Source organism: Leuciscus leuciscus (genome assembly GCF_965113295.1).
Source record: "Leuciscus leuciscus genome assembly, chromosome: 8".
NCBI lineage: Eukaryota > Metazoa > Chordata > Actinopteri > Cypriniformes > Leuciscidae > Leuciscus > Leuciscus leuciscus.
In genome coordinates, this window is record NC_138732.1 from 37,240,351 (window position 1) to 37,256,593 (window position 16,243).

General features: G+C 40.4%; 1 protein-coding gene across 2 annotated transcripts in view; it reads right to left on the reverse strand.

Moving 5' to 3' along the window:
- myot (myotilin) overlaps window positions 1–15,296 on the reverse strand; it is a 59,689-nt gene extending 44,393 nt beyond the window's left edge. For both annotated transcript variants that reach the window (XM_082178307.1, XM_082178306.1), the window contains exon 1: window positions 15,273–15,296. In XM_082178307.1, coding sequence (XP_082034433.1) covers window positions 15,273–15,281 — 9 coding nt within the window. In that variant the 5' untranslated portion in view covers window positions 15,282–15,296. The remainder of the gene's footprint in view (window positions 1–15,272) is intronic.
- Between the last annotated feature and the right edge of the window lie 947 nt (window positions 15,297–16,243).

Sequence of the window (16,243 nt, forward strand, 5' to 3'; positions counted from 1 at the left end):
CCATATAAATTAAGTGTTTTAGTCCAAATATTCTGAAGAGACACGATCACTTTATATGATGAACAGATTGAATTTAGGTTTTTATTCACACATAAACATTGATCAACTCACACATCAGTTGTTGTAAACGGAAGCTCAAGCATGTTTGTTTGACATGCAAGGTTTATTCTCATGTTTTACAAACGACATGTTGGTGAGTAACTAATGACAGAATTTACATTTTTGGGGGAACTATCCCTTTAAGAGTGTAAAGTGATAAAGTGTTTAGCTGCTTCTTGAAAGATGTGATGTCGCAGATCGGGTGGAGGTTGGCAGCTCATTCGACCAGTGAGGGTGAAGGCTTTGGAGAGTTACTTTGTGCCTTGTGAAGGAATCAGATCAGGAGAAGTGTGAAGAAGTTTCTGTTTGGCTGATTGACGAGCAGACGTGCTGCTGTGTTCGGGATCATCTGCAGGGGCTTAGTCGCTCTGGCTAGAAAACCTGCCAGTAGAGCATTGCAGTAATCCAATTGGAATCATCATTTGAGACCCTGGACCACAAGGGTACATTTTTGGAACTTGAGATTCATACATCATCTGAAAGCTGAATAAATAAGTTTTCCATTGATTTATGGTTTGTTAGGATAGGACTATATTTGGTTGAGATACAACTATTGAAAATCTGGAATCTGAGGGTGCAAAAACATCGAAACATTGAGAAAATCTCCTTTAAAGTTGTCCATTTATGTTCACGATTGTGCTGCATTCACTCACAAAAATAAATGTTTTATATATTTACGGTAGGAAATGTACAAGATATCTTCATGGAACATGATCTTTACTTACATCGCCTGAAACAACGATCATTGTGTCAGGACCGCTTCCCACGTACCGACTAGGGCATGAAAAGTTCAGCAGATTATTTGCGCTAAATGAATGGTTAATGTCATGGTGCAATGAGCAGAAACTGCTATTTGTAAATAATTGGAATCTGTTTTGGGAGCGTCCTAGGCTTTTCCGTGCTGATGGCTTACACCCAAGCAGATTCGGAGTGGATCTTCTGTCAGATAACATCTCCAAAATGTTAAATACCCTTTGACTAGTAACCAAAAGTCCAAATCATAGTCTCTGTTGCACCAATTCAACTGATATAAATACTAGTGTAGAACATTGCATAGAAACCGTGTCTATTCCTCGTTTAGTGAGATCAAATAATAAATCTAATGCAGGATCTAGGAAAAATCTAATTGTTATTAAAACAGAAAATGTTGCTATTAGTAAACAAAAACTATTTCTAAAGCTAGGTCTTCTAAACATTAGATCACTCACACCTAAGGCAGTTATTGTAAATGAAATAGTCACAGATAATAGCTTCGATATACTTTGCCTTACTGAAACCTGGCTTAAACCAAATGATTATTTCGGTATTAATGAGTCTACTCCTCCTGGATACTGTTATAAGCATGAGCCCCGTCTGATTGGCCGTGGCGGAGGTGTTGCAACCATTTATAAAGATATTCTAAATGTTACCCAGAAAATGGGTTATAAGTTTATTTCATTTGAAGTACTTGTACTAAATGTTACGCTCTTAGATGTTAGAAAAACATCCCTATTATCTCTAGCCTTGGCTACCGTATATAGACCGCCAGGGCCTTACGCTGATTTCCTAAAAGAGTTTGCAGATTTTCTCTCAGACCTATTAGTCAATGTCGATAAAGCACTAATTGTTGGAGATTTTAACATACACGTAGATAATCCAAATGATGCGTTAGGAGCTGCGTTTACAGATTTATTAAATTCATTTGGGGTCAAGCAAAACGTCACCGGACCAACTCATCGTCTTAATCATACACTCGATTTAATTATATCACATGGAACCAATCCAAGCGATATAGATATCATTCCACAAAGTGATGAAGTCACTGATCACTACATGGTAACTTGCATATTACGTACTGCTGTAATATGTCATGCGGCGTCGCGTTATCAACCAGGCAGAACAATCCTCCCATCCACCATAGATAATTTCTCAAATTGCTTATCTAATCTGTCTCAGCTGCTGCCTGAACCCAAACAAACAGATGAACTAGAAGAACTAACTAGCACTATGAGCACCATTCTCTCTAGAACATTGTGGTTGCACCTATTAAATTAAAAAAGGTCAGAGAGAAAAATAAAGCACCATGGTATAACAATACTACGCATGTTTTAAAGAGAGAAACGCGTATTTTAGAGCGTAAATGGAAACAAACTAATTTAGAGGTCTTTAGAATCGCGTGGAAAGACAGTATGTCACGTTATAAAAAGGCCCTAAAAGCGGCCAGGGCTGAGCACCTCCGCAAACTAATAGAAAACAACCAAAACAATCCAAGGTTTTTATTTAACACCGTGGCTAGACTAACAAATAAACAGACGTCACCCGAACAAAATATCCCGTTACAGTTCAGTAGTAATGATTTCATGAACTTCTTCACTGAGAAAATAGAAAGCATCAGAACCACAATTGTAAACGTTCAATCTTCAATCGCGCCTTATAATTCAGCTTCAATTATCACCCCGAAAGAACAATTACAGTGCTTTGCAACTATAGAACAAAAAGAGTTAAATAAACTTATCACTTCATCTAAAACAACAACATGTTTATTAGATCCTATACCAACTAAACTACTGAAAGAAGTGTTACCTGTAGTGGAAGAGCCTCTCCTCAATATTATTAACTCGTCTTTATCTTTAGGTCATGTTCCAAGAACATTTAAACTGGCAGTTATAAAACCTCTCATTAAGAAACCACAATTAGATCATAATAATCTAGCAAATTATAGACCCATTTCAAATCTTCCATTTATGTCTAAAATATTAGAAAAAGTGGTGTCCGCTCAACTGGGCTCTTTCTTGCAACAAAATGAGATCTATGAAAAGTTTCAGTCTGGATTCAGACCGCATCATAGCACTGAAACTGCGCTTGTTAAAATCACAAATGATTTACTTTTAGCTTCTGACCAAGGCTGTATCTCAATACTAGTTTTACTTGATCTTAGTGCTGCGTTCGATACTATAGATCATACATTACTCTTAGATCGACTACAAAATTATACTGGTGTTCAAGGACAAGCACTAAGCTGGTTCAAATCATACCTATCTGACCGCTACCATTTTGTCTATTTAAATGGAGAAAAATCGATCATAACTCCAGTAAACTATGGAGTGCCGCAGGGATCTGTGTTAGGCCCTCTGTTATTCTCAATATATATGATGCCACTTGGAAATATTATAAGGAAACATGGAATTAGTTTCCATTGTTATGCTGATGACACTCAAATATATATTTCATCACGGCCGGATGAAAACGCAAAATTTTCCAAATTGACAGAGTGTGTTAAAGATATAAAAGATTGGATGACCCGTAATTTTCTTTTATTAAATCCAGACAAGACAGAGGTAATACTTATCGGTTCAAAAAACCGCCCACAAAACCTCGCACAATACAACTTTAACATCATAGGATGTCCTGTTACTTTATCCTCTACAGTAAAAGACCTGGGTGTTATACTCGATTGCAACCTGTCTTTTGAAAATCATATTTCTTATGTTACAAAAACAGCATTTTTCCACCTTAGAAACATTGCTAAGCTACGTAATATGCTATCAGTTTCTGATGCAGAAAAGTTAGTTCATGCATTCATGACCTCGAGACTGGATTACTGTAATGCTTTACTAGCTGGTTGTCCTGCATCCTCAATAAACAAGCTACAGTTAGTCCAAAATGCCGCCGCTAGAGTTCTTACTAGATCAAGAAAATATGATCATATAACACCGATTTTATCATCACTGCATTGGTTACCTATAAAGTTCCGTATTAATTACAAGGTATTGCTACTGACTTATAAAGCCCTAAACGGCTTAGCTCCAGTCTATTTAACGGATCTTTTATCACCCTATAATCCATCGCGCTCTTTAAGATCACTAAATTCAAGGCTTTTGGTCATACCTAGGATATCCAGAACCACCAAAGGAGGGAGAGCATTCTCACATTTGGCTCCAAAACTCTGGAATAGTCTTCCTGATACTGTTCGTTGCTCAGACTCGCTCTCCCAGTTTAAAACTAGATTAAAGTCGCATCTCTTCAGCCAGGCATTCATATAATCCTACAGTTCAAACTACAATCCGGCCTCTAGCTCATAAATGCCAGAGGAGAACTGGCCCCCGACTGAGCCTGGGTTCTCCCAAGGTTTTTTTTTCTCCATTAGGTCACCTGATGGAGTTTTAGGACACCATTAGGTCACTTGATGAAGTTTTTCGGTTCCTTGCCACTGTTGCCTTTGGCTTGCTCAGTTGGGGATATTTTGGGGATATTTAATTTAATTTTATCAATCAATAAATTCCTCTTGAAACAAACTTTGTTGTATTATTTTAATTTAATACTGTGAAGCTGCTTTGAGACAATCTGTATTGTGAAAAGCGCTATACAAATAAACTTGACTTGACTTGACTTGACTTGACTTAATATCCTCATGATTTTTTAAATAAAAGAGAAATCGATCATTTTGACCCATTCAATGTATTGTTGGCTACTGCCACAAATATACCCGTATGACTGGTTTTGTGATCCAGGATCACATTTGGATAGCCTTGACCTAGTGTTTAAATGGTTGGCGAACGCTTCACTAACATTGAAGCTGGCAAAATGTGAATTAGCGAAAGCAATGGTCACTTATTTAGGTAAGCAAATTGATCCGGTAAAACCAGTTGTTGAGTTTCCACACCTCAACTAAGAAGCATGAATTGCAATGTTTTCTGGGTATAGTTTGGTTACTACCATAGTTTTGTAAAAAGTGTGCTGCCATTGATGAGCCTGTCATCTACTGCTGGATAAACTGCGAGTCAACCCGCATGATTCAACCCGCTGAACATCATCTAATTCCACCGTGGCTTATTCTGATTTCTGAATGCAAAATTTGGAATAATATCAGTCCACAAAAAGTCTGACTGAAATCTGAAATCATAATGTGTTCATTCTTTTTGGCCATAGGAGAACTGTCATAACTATCAGATGGTACAAGATGGCACTGTGGATAGTTGGTCCAGTCAGAACCGCACCCAGCAGAATGAGTATCCGTGTTGGCATCACTTCGTCAGAAGGGCCGGGATGTGCGGTCCTTCGCCTGGACTATGGCCAAGGGCCTGGAGTACCATGATGCGGCCCTTAAAGAGGCTTTCAACCTCTGTCTGGATGATCCCCTGCCTCAATGGGAGACTTTTAAACAGGATCTTGGACTTTTGGAACTTCTCCTATTACCTGCACCGCCGCAAGGATTGGCAGATTTTTACACCTCCAGAGTCTGTCTGCACAGACCACCCTGCTCTCCCTCCCTCGTCGAGTCAAGTTCCCGATCCTCTTCTGACTCCAACTATAAAATAAAGGTTGAGAAGGAAGAGGACGGCCAAGACCGCTGCATCCGTCTCTGAATTTGCCAAGTCAGCTCCAATCATCCCAAAGCCACTCAAGTCAGCTCCTGTCATCCTAGAGTCCGTCAAGTTAGTTCCAGTCATCCCAAAGCCAGCCAGGTCAGTTCCAGTTGAGACCATTCCAGTCACCCCAGAGTCTTCCAGGACCGTTATTCCTGGGCCAGTCAAGTCAGTTCCAGTCACTCCAGAGTCTGCTGAGACAGTTCCAGTCACCCTAGAGTCTGCCGAGGCAGTTATCCCAGGGGCAGTCAAGTCAGTTCCAGTCACCCCAAAGTCTGCCGAGATAGTTATCCCTGGGCAAGTCAAGCCTGTTCCAGTACAGGAGCTCCCAAGTTCAGTGGTCCTTGAGGACCCGATTCTGATGGTCCAGGAGAGCCAGAGTCAGGAGCCCCAAAGTTCAGTGGTCCTTGAGGACACGATTCTGATGGTCCCAAGTGTAGTGGTCCCGGAGGACCCGAGTTAGGATCCCCCAAGCCCAGTGTTCCCCTGTCCGTTAGAACAGCAGGACCCAAGTCTGGTGGTCCCAGAGCTGCCTGCTCCCACTGTCAAGGCCACGAAGGCCGTCCCAGAGCTGCCCATTCTCCTAGTACCTGTAGCTCCAGAGGGCATTTCAGTGTCTGTCACGGCAGCCCCGGAGGGCATTTCAGCACCCCCTGAGGGCGCCCCTGAGTCAAGCCCAGTGTCTGTTCCTGCAGCCCCCGTGGGCGTTCCTGAATCTGCCCGAGACATCAAGCCCAGTCAGAAGTCCCTGCCAGTGGAGCGAACCCATGTTACCAGAAGGGCCACTAATAATATCCCCACCCCTCCCATCCCATCCTCTGTGTAACCTGACCCTTATGGATTCCTAAAGCCAGACCTTCCCAGGTCAGCCCTGAAGCATTCCCCTAGACCAGTGTTTCTCAACTGGTGGGTCGCAAGACCGTTTTGAGTGGGTCGCGGAATGTGCAGTCAAAGAAACAACAACAAATGTAAAATTCTAAATTCTTCGGATATAAGACCTGTGTGAATGCTTGCGGATGCAATACCTGCGTGAAAGCTGTTGACACATCTGTAAGACGCAGTTTAAGTAAAGAGTGTCTGAAAAAAACGTGTCCTGATTCAGTATCTGTGGTCATATGAGGTGTTGTCAGGCTATATGTCAGTATCATTATTCTAACATTATTCTAACATTATTTTTGTACCTGGTAGTGGAATAAAAAGTATCTCACCTTGGTAAGTCATTAAATTACCAAAAAGTACCAATAAATTATGTAACAGTTGAATTGTGTTAAGGATTTGCATGCAGGTATGATATTCATTTTATTCATCAGGGGCAGTTTCCGTATGTTTCATTTACAGTTCATGTATTATTATTGTGTTTTAACCATGTTAACTATTGTTTCTGTAATCCCAAAATGCTACTTTATTTTCACTTTTATTTAGTTTATTTTTAAATGACTGTGGTGGCTCATTCTACTAACTTTATCGTGTTACTAAAATCTAGATTAGGACTGCTATTTAATAGCCTTACCTTAAACTCTTTAATCATCAGTATCATATTCTTACAATTTATCTGTATCATGTTAAGTAAAGCAGGACAGTACAGTATGTCAACCATTTGTGTGAAATAAATTAGTTTTAAATATATTAAAATATATATACTTATAACATTTTATATATTTTTTTAGGAATTAGGTCAAATTCCTAAATATATATATATATATATATATATATATATATATATATATATATATATATATATATATATATATATATATATATATATATATATATATATATATATATATTGGGTCGCAGCTCAATGACCAAACCAGTTGAGAACCACTGCTCAATATGGACTACTTGCACTGAGCTTCGTGATACACTTCCGTTTTGAAATAGACCATCTCACGTATTTCCGGTTATGTATAGTTTCCATGTACTGTAGTCATCAAGTTGACTAAACGAAAAAATGCTCATCTAAACTAGTGACCGCAATGCTGAAGTGTGTGATACCTGATGAATACAAACCTTCATTTAACCTTTATTTATTTGTATTATATATTTTAAATCACTATTCTGTCTTTTTAAATGGTCAATACTGTATGTAATTTATATGTTTATGCCAAAAATGCTTAATTTATATTTAAAGTAGTTGACTGTCATTATCCTAGACGCTAAATATTTAACATCATTAAAAACATTTTAAGGCACGTACCACGCATTCATTCATTCAACTATTTTAAAAGACTGGAATAAGAGCACCTGCACACACACTCAACAGGTATAAAATATGATCAGTAAGAGGAAAACACTGTTAATAAGAAGATGAGCTAGTCTGCACTGCTGCAGATTAGTGGGGAAATATATTTAATTTATTATTCAGAATGCACAGTTGGAAAGAAAATATATTTATCGGAACATTTCAGCAGGTTCAGGATAATTCAGGGCTCTTGGGCGCAGTGCTTGGACCGCTTCTCTTCTCCATCTACATGTCATCACTTCTGTGATTCAGAAACATGGCTTTTCCTATCACTGCTACGCTGATGACCCACAACTCTACCTCTCATTCCAGCCTGATGATCTCAGCCTGCCTGACAGACATTCTGGGTGGATGAAGGACCACCACCTTCCACTTAACCTTGCAAAGACAGAGTTGCTTGTGGTCCCGGCCAACCCAACACTTCATCACAACTTCACCAGTCAGCTAGGCTCGTCATCCATAACTCCATCAAGGTCAGCCAGGAACCTTGGAGTGGTAATTGATGATCAATTAAACTTAACAGTCCACATTGCTAGAACTGCCCGGTCATGTAGATGTGCCTTACAACATTAGGAGGATCAGGCCCTTCCTATCAGAGCATACTACACAACTCCTTGTCCAAGCTCTAGTTCTATCCAGACTGGACTATTGTAATGCTCTCCTGGCTGGTCTTCCAGCTTGCACTGTCAAAGCTCTGCAACTGATCCAGAATGCTGCAGCTAGAGAGGTCTTTAACGAGCCGAAGAGAGCTCATGTCACACCTCTCCTCACTAAATTGCACTGGTTGCCAGTTGCCGCTCGCATCAAATTCAAGTCACTGACGTTTGCCTACAGAACAACCACTGGCTCTGCTCCCTTTTACTTAAACTCATTACTTCAGACTTATGTGCCATCCAGAAACTTGAGCTCTGCAAGTGAACGTCGTCTTGTGGTGCCATCTCAAAGAGGCACAAAATCACTTTCTCGGACCTTTACCTGGACTGTTCCCTGCTGGTGGAGTGATCTGCCTAACTCAACCAGAGCGGCTGAGTCCGTAGCCATTTTCAAGAAACGGCTTTAGACTAGGGCTGGGATAAACGATTATTTTTAAACGATTAATCTAGCGATTATTTTTTCAATGCATCGATTAATCTAACGATTCATTTTTCCAGTCCGATTTGATTTCGATTATCGATTATCTCCCCAATCCCCATTAATTGACTAATAGCAATTTATACATGTTAATTTACATATCTGAATGAAAAAAAACATGAATTCCTTAACATTGCAATATATGTTTATTGCTCTTAAAATTCCAAAATAAAAGACTATACAAGTGCATAGTAATGCTTTCTTAGTCAGAGGTAGCATTCAATAAAACCTTAAAGCCTTGAAAACACATAGTTTACTGAAACAAGCTTACTGAACACATAGGGCCTAGCTTACTGAAAAAAAGTTCTTCTTTCAGATGAAAATAACAACAACTTGATGTCTAGCATTCAATAAAAAAATAAAAAGGTCACCCAAAATACTTGTTTAGAGCAATTGAAAGAATACAGTAACCTATACAGTAATAAATGGAACATTATTGTAAAGTGTTACCGATTTGTTATACACCGATTCAGACGTCTCGTGAGTTCAGTGTTGGACAGATCAGTTGTTTTAACCATTCATTAAAGTGAATCGGTTCAAATGAGTCATTAGTTCGCGAATCGGACGTGTAATTAGTGGACGTGTAGCCTACGGCAAGCGTTGTGTGATTATCCCGGCAGTTTATTGTTTACCACAATTCACACTCCGCGGTAATTCAAGAGAAAAAAATCTCCGAATGCTCCACGTGAAACTTTGGTCTTCCGCCCTTTTTCTATCGTGTCTAATGATTTTGATTAATATGCACGAGGGAGAGCGAGAGAGCAAGACAGCGCTCGTGTTGTTTGAAGACGGTGAGTGCGCGCGCGCGGCCGGCGCTCTCTCTCGTACTTATTATGCGCCCTGTCAAGCGCAGTCAGTCATTCTATTCTACATCACTCACCGATCAAATAAGGCTTTGGCAGCCGCCAAAAAAAATTCAATGCAGGAAAACCACTGGATTGGTTATTGTTGGATAGAATGATGGCCATCGCGTATCAGCGCACATAAGGTACACACTGTGAAGTAATTTGCACACGTTTTTTAGAGAAATGAAAACAGGTCGACGAATCGACACGCATATTTTGCGTCAACGTATTTTTTGCGTCGACGTCATCGATGACTTCGATGCGTTGTCCCAGCCCTACTTTAGACGCTTCTTTTTCAGCAGCACTTGATCCATTAATACTAACACTTTCTCTTTTATTCTATATCTATTTACTATTATTTTTTAAATACAAAAAAATATATATGTACTGCGTTGGATTAAACTGGGAAGGGTCATAGCACTTATTGTTCGTTTAACTGCTTCTATTGTTCTCATTTGTTAGTCGCTTTGGATAAAAGCATCTGCTAAATTAATAAATGGAAATGTAAATTCATGTTAATTCTTGATTCATTGTTTTAATCAATTGGCAGCCATAAAACATAGTGATAATCTGCGTTCTCATGAATGTAGGTGTGCTGAACACTGTTACCGGAAACTCCCGAATATGTAATAAGTAGAACGTTTCAAGTAGTTATGCAAGTAGTCCATTGTGCTCCTTTCCCTGCATGTCTTTGCTGATTCGTTGCGTTCATTGTGTGTGAGCATTTCTTGCTTGTCAGTCAGTGCTACACTAATGTAGCACTAACATTAGCATAGCATCGGAAGCTATTCATGGGTTTCATCAGGTCCCTTTCCACAGGTGTATAAAATCAAGCACCTAGATTATGAATGCAGACAGCATGTGCTTGATTAATACACCTGTGGAAAGGGACCTGATGAAACCCATGAATACGTAGGGATGGCTGACGCGAAACAGTCGTTCCGAAGCTTTGCGAGATCCCGAAGCGCAGATGTTTCGAAACACTGATCCGAAGCGTGATTCAAAACACCCATGTCACGTGACTATGGCCAAACGAAGCCTTGAAGTGTTTCACCCATAGACTGTAAAAAATATGGACAAAGCGTCTGTGACGTCACCCATAGACTTCTGAAGAACGGTTTTGAGGCCGTTTATGGGGGGTATGGGCGGCGCCATATTTCAATACAAATGTTCAGAAAGGATAACTTACAGGTGTGATGTGTTGTGTCAGATCATGGCCGAGACGTCAAATTTCAGGAATTCCACTCGGCGCAGCCTATGCTCGTTGTCAGCTGTCAATCAAGCTGTCAATCGCGCCCTTATTTGTCATACATTTTATATCTAAATACGATCTAAACTAACGAGTTAGAAAAAAATTCACCCCCCTCACAGTTGTCAGGCACTCGGAACCTATCGAAAAATACAATAAAAGTCCATGGGACCAACCTGTAAAAACATGAATTTATGCTGTGAAAACGGACATTTTAACATGGGGGTGTATGGACATTTGCTCCCTTTTGGGACCTGCCCCTAGCGGATTTTCGATGTATTGCAGTTTTTCGCACTTCCGGGTAGGCTTCATTTTTCAGATTAGAATGTTGCCGCTTGGTTTCACCAAGTGTTTCATCAGGTGTGGTCCGCTGAATCAGCGTTTGATTGACAGGGTCGGGAACAGACCACACAATCGCGTGGAATCAACGCATATTGACCTCGCGGGTTTTTGTGAGAGGAGTTTGATTTTGAGATAGCGGATTTTTGGTGATATAGTGACATAGTTAGGCTTACATTTAAATTTACACAACACATTGACTGATAGGCTAGAGACAGACAGAGTATACATATAGTGACACATTAATAGATACATAGATATAAATATATATAGCAAGCTAGATTAATAGATAGATACATATATAGATAGATTATAGATACATATATAAATACATAGATAGATTATAGATAGATACATATATAGATTATATCTAGATACATAGATAGATTATAGATATATATCTAGATACATAGATAGATTCATATAGATAGATACATAGATAGATAGATTTGGATAGATAGATAAAATGGAGGCTCCCCAGAAGAGATGCTGTACATCTGTGGTGTGGGAGCATTTCCGTTTAGAAACCCCAAATAAAGTGAGATGTGTGTATTGTGATCGGCAGCTAGCCTACTGCAACAATACATCATCCATGATGCGCCATTTGAGGAGAATTTGAAATTTGCGTATTTGCCCAGAACTCATGATCCACTAACTTACTGGAAAGAGAGAGCAGTAATCTTTCCTCATTTGTATGTCCTAGCTAAAAAAATATCTTTGCATGCCAGCAACAAGTGTCCCTTGTGAGAGGATTTTTTCAAAGGCTGGAGAAATTATCTGTAAAAAAAGAAGTAGGCTAAGTCCTTCCACAGCAGAGAAAGTGAGCATTGTGGCTTGATTTCTTTTATTAATATTCATTTTGCAGGACCAAAATAACATTATGCACAGTGAGGAGCCTATAGGTTACAAGCTTCACATATTAGAAAAATACAATAATAAAAAAAAAACATTTTTTTTTAATGGCTCGTCAAGGTTGTTTCAGATCAACACCTACAAGTGACCACTAGGTGTCACCGTTGAGACGGGTGTCGGATTGTTTCGAAGCCTCGAAACAATATGGACCATTTGGTTCAACTGTTTCATTGCTTCACGAAGCCTCGATCTGCCCACCACTAGCTATACGTTCACCTCAGTCGACTCAATCTCATCCCTTTTTTCATTATACATTTGCATAATAATTATACAAACATTGTGTATACTCAAATCAACATCAATTTTAAGGGGCTTACCTGAAAATGGGGAACATCTATTTTAAAGAACAGACAACATGAAGAGTGGGGAAGGGACCACGTGCCTCTTATTAACTCGCCCCACCACCTTCTGGAGTCTTTCGGTACCACATCATAACAGTCTACAGGAACCAATGACATTATTAACCATGAAATAACAATAATATTCTCTCTTAGTAGGTATACCCTTTACACGTGTGTGAGTGCAGCTCTGCAACAGCTGGCTGATCAGATCATAGACATGGAGCAACGTTACCCGGACTCTCTTAAAATCGTTCTTGGTGATTTTAATGTCCCACCAGAGGCAGTAATATGCTGGACCACTGTTACATCAAAATAAAGGACGCATATCACTCTGTCCCACGTGCAGCTCTGGGGCTCTCTGATCACTGTCTAGTTCATCTTATACAGACCTTCAGGAAGAAGCTAAAATCAGCTAAACCTGTCATAAGGACTGTTTAAAGATGGACAAATGAAGCAGAGCAGGATTTACAAGCCTACTTCGATTGCACTGACTGGAGTGTTTTTGAAGCTGCTGCCACCGATCTGGACAAGTTCACAGAGACAGTAACATCATACATCAGTTTCTGTGAGGATGTGCATTCCTACTAGGACATTTTTATCATTCAATAATGATAAACCATGGTTTATAGCAAAACTCAGACAGTGTCATCATGCCAAAGAGGATGTATAACCAGGCTAGAAACAGACTGAAAAAGGAGATCAGAGTGGCTAAAAGAAGGTACTCTGAAAAGCTGAAAAAACAGTATACATCCAACAATCTGGCGTCAGTCTGGACAGGCCTGAGGAGCATCACTAAGTATAAGACATTATAGGTTTGAAAAGCCTCCTCCCCCTCCTGCCATTCAACCTGAATTTATGGTCTATAGACGATTTGTGCCAGGGTTTTTAAAAACAGTAATTTTGTTGGGAGAGAATTATGGGTATCCTGGTAGCAAAGGGGTGGAGTCATAACGCTCAAACTCCAAGAACATGTTTGAGTTCGGGATCGATTCGACGAGCCCCTTACGAGGTTGGGTAGGATAATGAAGAGTGCAAGGACACTGCCAACATATTCTGAGAGAGGTCCAGTGCAAGCTATGCTGCCTTTTTCTTGACCCAGGCGGTCTCTCTAGGTTCTTTCAAACAAAGCAGAAGCAGCACACAAAAGAAACATAAGTGCATCTCCCTCTATCAACACGGTTGTGAGTCTCCTAACCCATAGAACCCAATGCTCCTTGCAGGTCAGTTGAAGGGTTACCTCTCTCATCAGCCCAACCTTTTACAACACATTATGGTGAACTTTATCTCCGCGGTTGAACAGGTTTAAGAGGTGTGACGAGGTGGCCGAGTGGTTAAGGCGATGGACTGCTAATCAACTCTGCTCTGCACACATGGGTTCAAATCCCATTCTTGTTGTTTGATGTCTTTGGTGCGCCTGGCAAAGCCGTTCAAAGTCCCTTGCTGCCGACTCTAACGACATCATCCTTAAAATAGCTGCAGAAACACACCAGAGCCCAGCTTCGCCCAGACACGCAGGAGAGTGACGAGGTGGCCGAGTGGTTAAGGCGATGGACTGCTAATCCATTGTGCTCTGCACGCGTGGGTTCGAATCCCATCCTCGTCGTTTGATGTCTTTAGTGTTCAAGAGAGCCAAGCGTGTCTGGCAAAGCTCTTTGCTGCCAACTATAACGTCATCATACTAAAAATAGCTGCGGAAACGTACCACTGGAAGGAGAGTGGCTGAGTGGTTAAGGCGATGGACTGCTAATCCATTGTGCTCTATGCACATGGGTTCAAGTCCCATCTTTGCTGTTCAGTTTCACTGAGAGCCTAGTATACAGGGGTGCTGCTCATGGTGAGCTTTAGCTGAATTGCATTTTAATTATAGCTGCAGAAAAAGCTCATGTTCATTTCTGAAAACATTGGATCAATACAAGAAGCCCCCTGATGCATGGATATGACCATTAGAAATACAAAAGCACGTTCTAGGGGAGGTCCAAATCCTGGCTACACCAGCCTTCTTCAAGCTCACGCTTTCGCCACCACAGCGAAAGCAGCACTCAATAGAAGCAAAAGCACAATTCCTTTTTCCAACAAGTCACGAAGCCTCCTAAGAGACCAACAAAAATTGCCAAGGCTGACTGTATTTCAAGTCATCCCAGCGGGGTATTGGGTAAAGTTTTCAACCAGCAAAGATCATGCCTCGGATGAACCTCATAGAATATGATATTGCCTCTGCGAAAGAATGCCAGCAAAGGTAGCGACGTCTCCTGTGCTTTTATCTGGACATGGAACGACAGGGTGGTATCAAGCTTTAAACTGCCATGTAATCAGCCTTTTGGCACTGACGGCTGCATGGTGTGTCTACGAAACAGGCGAGTGATATGCACAAAAAGGTTTATTCATTGTTCTCTCTTCACTCAAATAACAAAAAGTGCGCTGCTTTCGTAATTTTGTTGGGAGAGAATTATGGGTATCCTGGTAGCAAAGGGGCGGAGTCATAACGCTCAAACTCCAAGAACATGTTTGAGTTCGGGATCAATTCGACGAGCCTTCTACGAGGTTGGGTAGGATAGTGAAGAGTGCAAGGACACTGCAAACATATTCTGAGAGAGGTCCAGTGCAAGCTATGCTGCCTTTTTCTTGACCCAGGCGTTCTCTCTAGGTTCTTTCCAACAAAGCAGAAGCAGCACACAAACGAAACATAAGCACATCTCCCTCTATCAACACGGTTGTGAGTCTCCTAACCCATAGAACCCAATGCTCCTTGCAGGTCAGTCGAAGGGTTACCTCTCTCATCAGGCGTGACGAGGTGGCCGAGTGGTTAAGGCGATGGACTGCTAATCCATTGTGCTCTGCACGCGTGGGTTCAAATCCCGTCGTTTGATGTCTTTAGTGTTCAAGAGAGCCCAGCGCGCCTGGCAAAGCCCTTTGCTGCCAACTATAATGTCATCATACTAAAAATAGCTTTGGAAAAACACCATGGGCAGTCAAGTGGCTGAGTGGTTAAGGTGATGGATAGCTAAACCATTTTACTCTGCGCGCATGGGTTCGAGTCTCATCCTTGGTGTTAAGTTTCACAGAGAGCCTAGTAGTATACAGGGATGCTGCTCATGGTGAGCTTTAGCTGAATTGCATTTTCATTATAGCTGCAGAAAAAGCTCATGTTCATTTCTGAAAACATTGTTGAGGTCAGGGAATGTAAAGCAGAGCGAAGAGCCATTCAACATCTTTGTCCAGCACTACAGGCTGAATGTCCCTCAGTCTCAAGGAGAACAATACACAATACTGAGAGGTATATAAAAAAACACAAATATATCTCAAACAAACAAGTTAAAAGGACATGTGACAGCATCAGTTTTTCATATCACAATAATTGCTGAACCTTTAATTATGACATTGAATTGCAATAAAAAAGGTAAGCAAATTTGAGTGCTTTCATCTAAATAAGAAGTTAACCCACTTTTTTCAAATAACAAAAAAGATCATTGAACATTTAAAAACAATAAAACAATTCACAATAAAAATGAAAAGATGCACGATGCAAAAGTAAAAGAACACAACTAATAATAATAAATAAGAACATTTTCAACCAATATCTAGATATCTTTTATTGGCTGGCATGTTTTAGTCCAGATTAAAATGTGACAATAGACTAGTCTACTCATAAACATGTTAAAAAATGGCTTCTTTAAGTATTTGATATTGTTTGACAAACAGCGTAGCGAATGCAAACAAATGTGTAGGGCTGTTGTAAATAC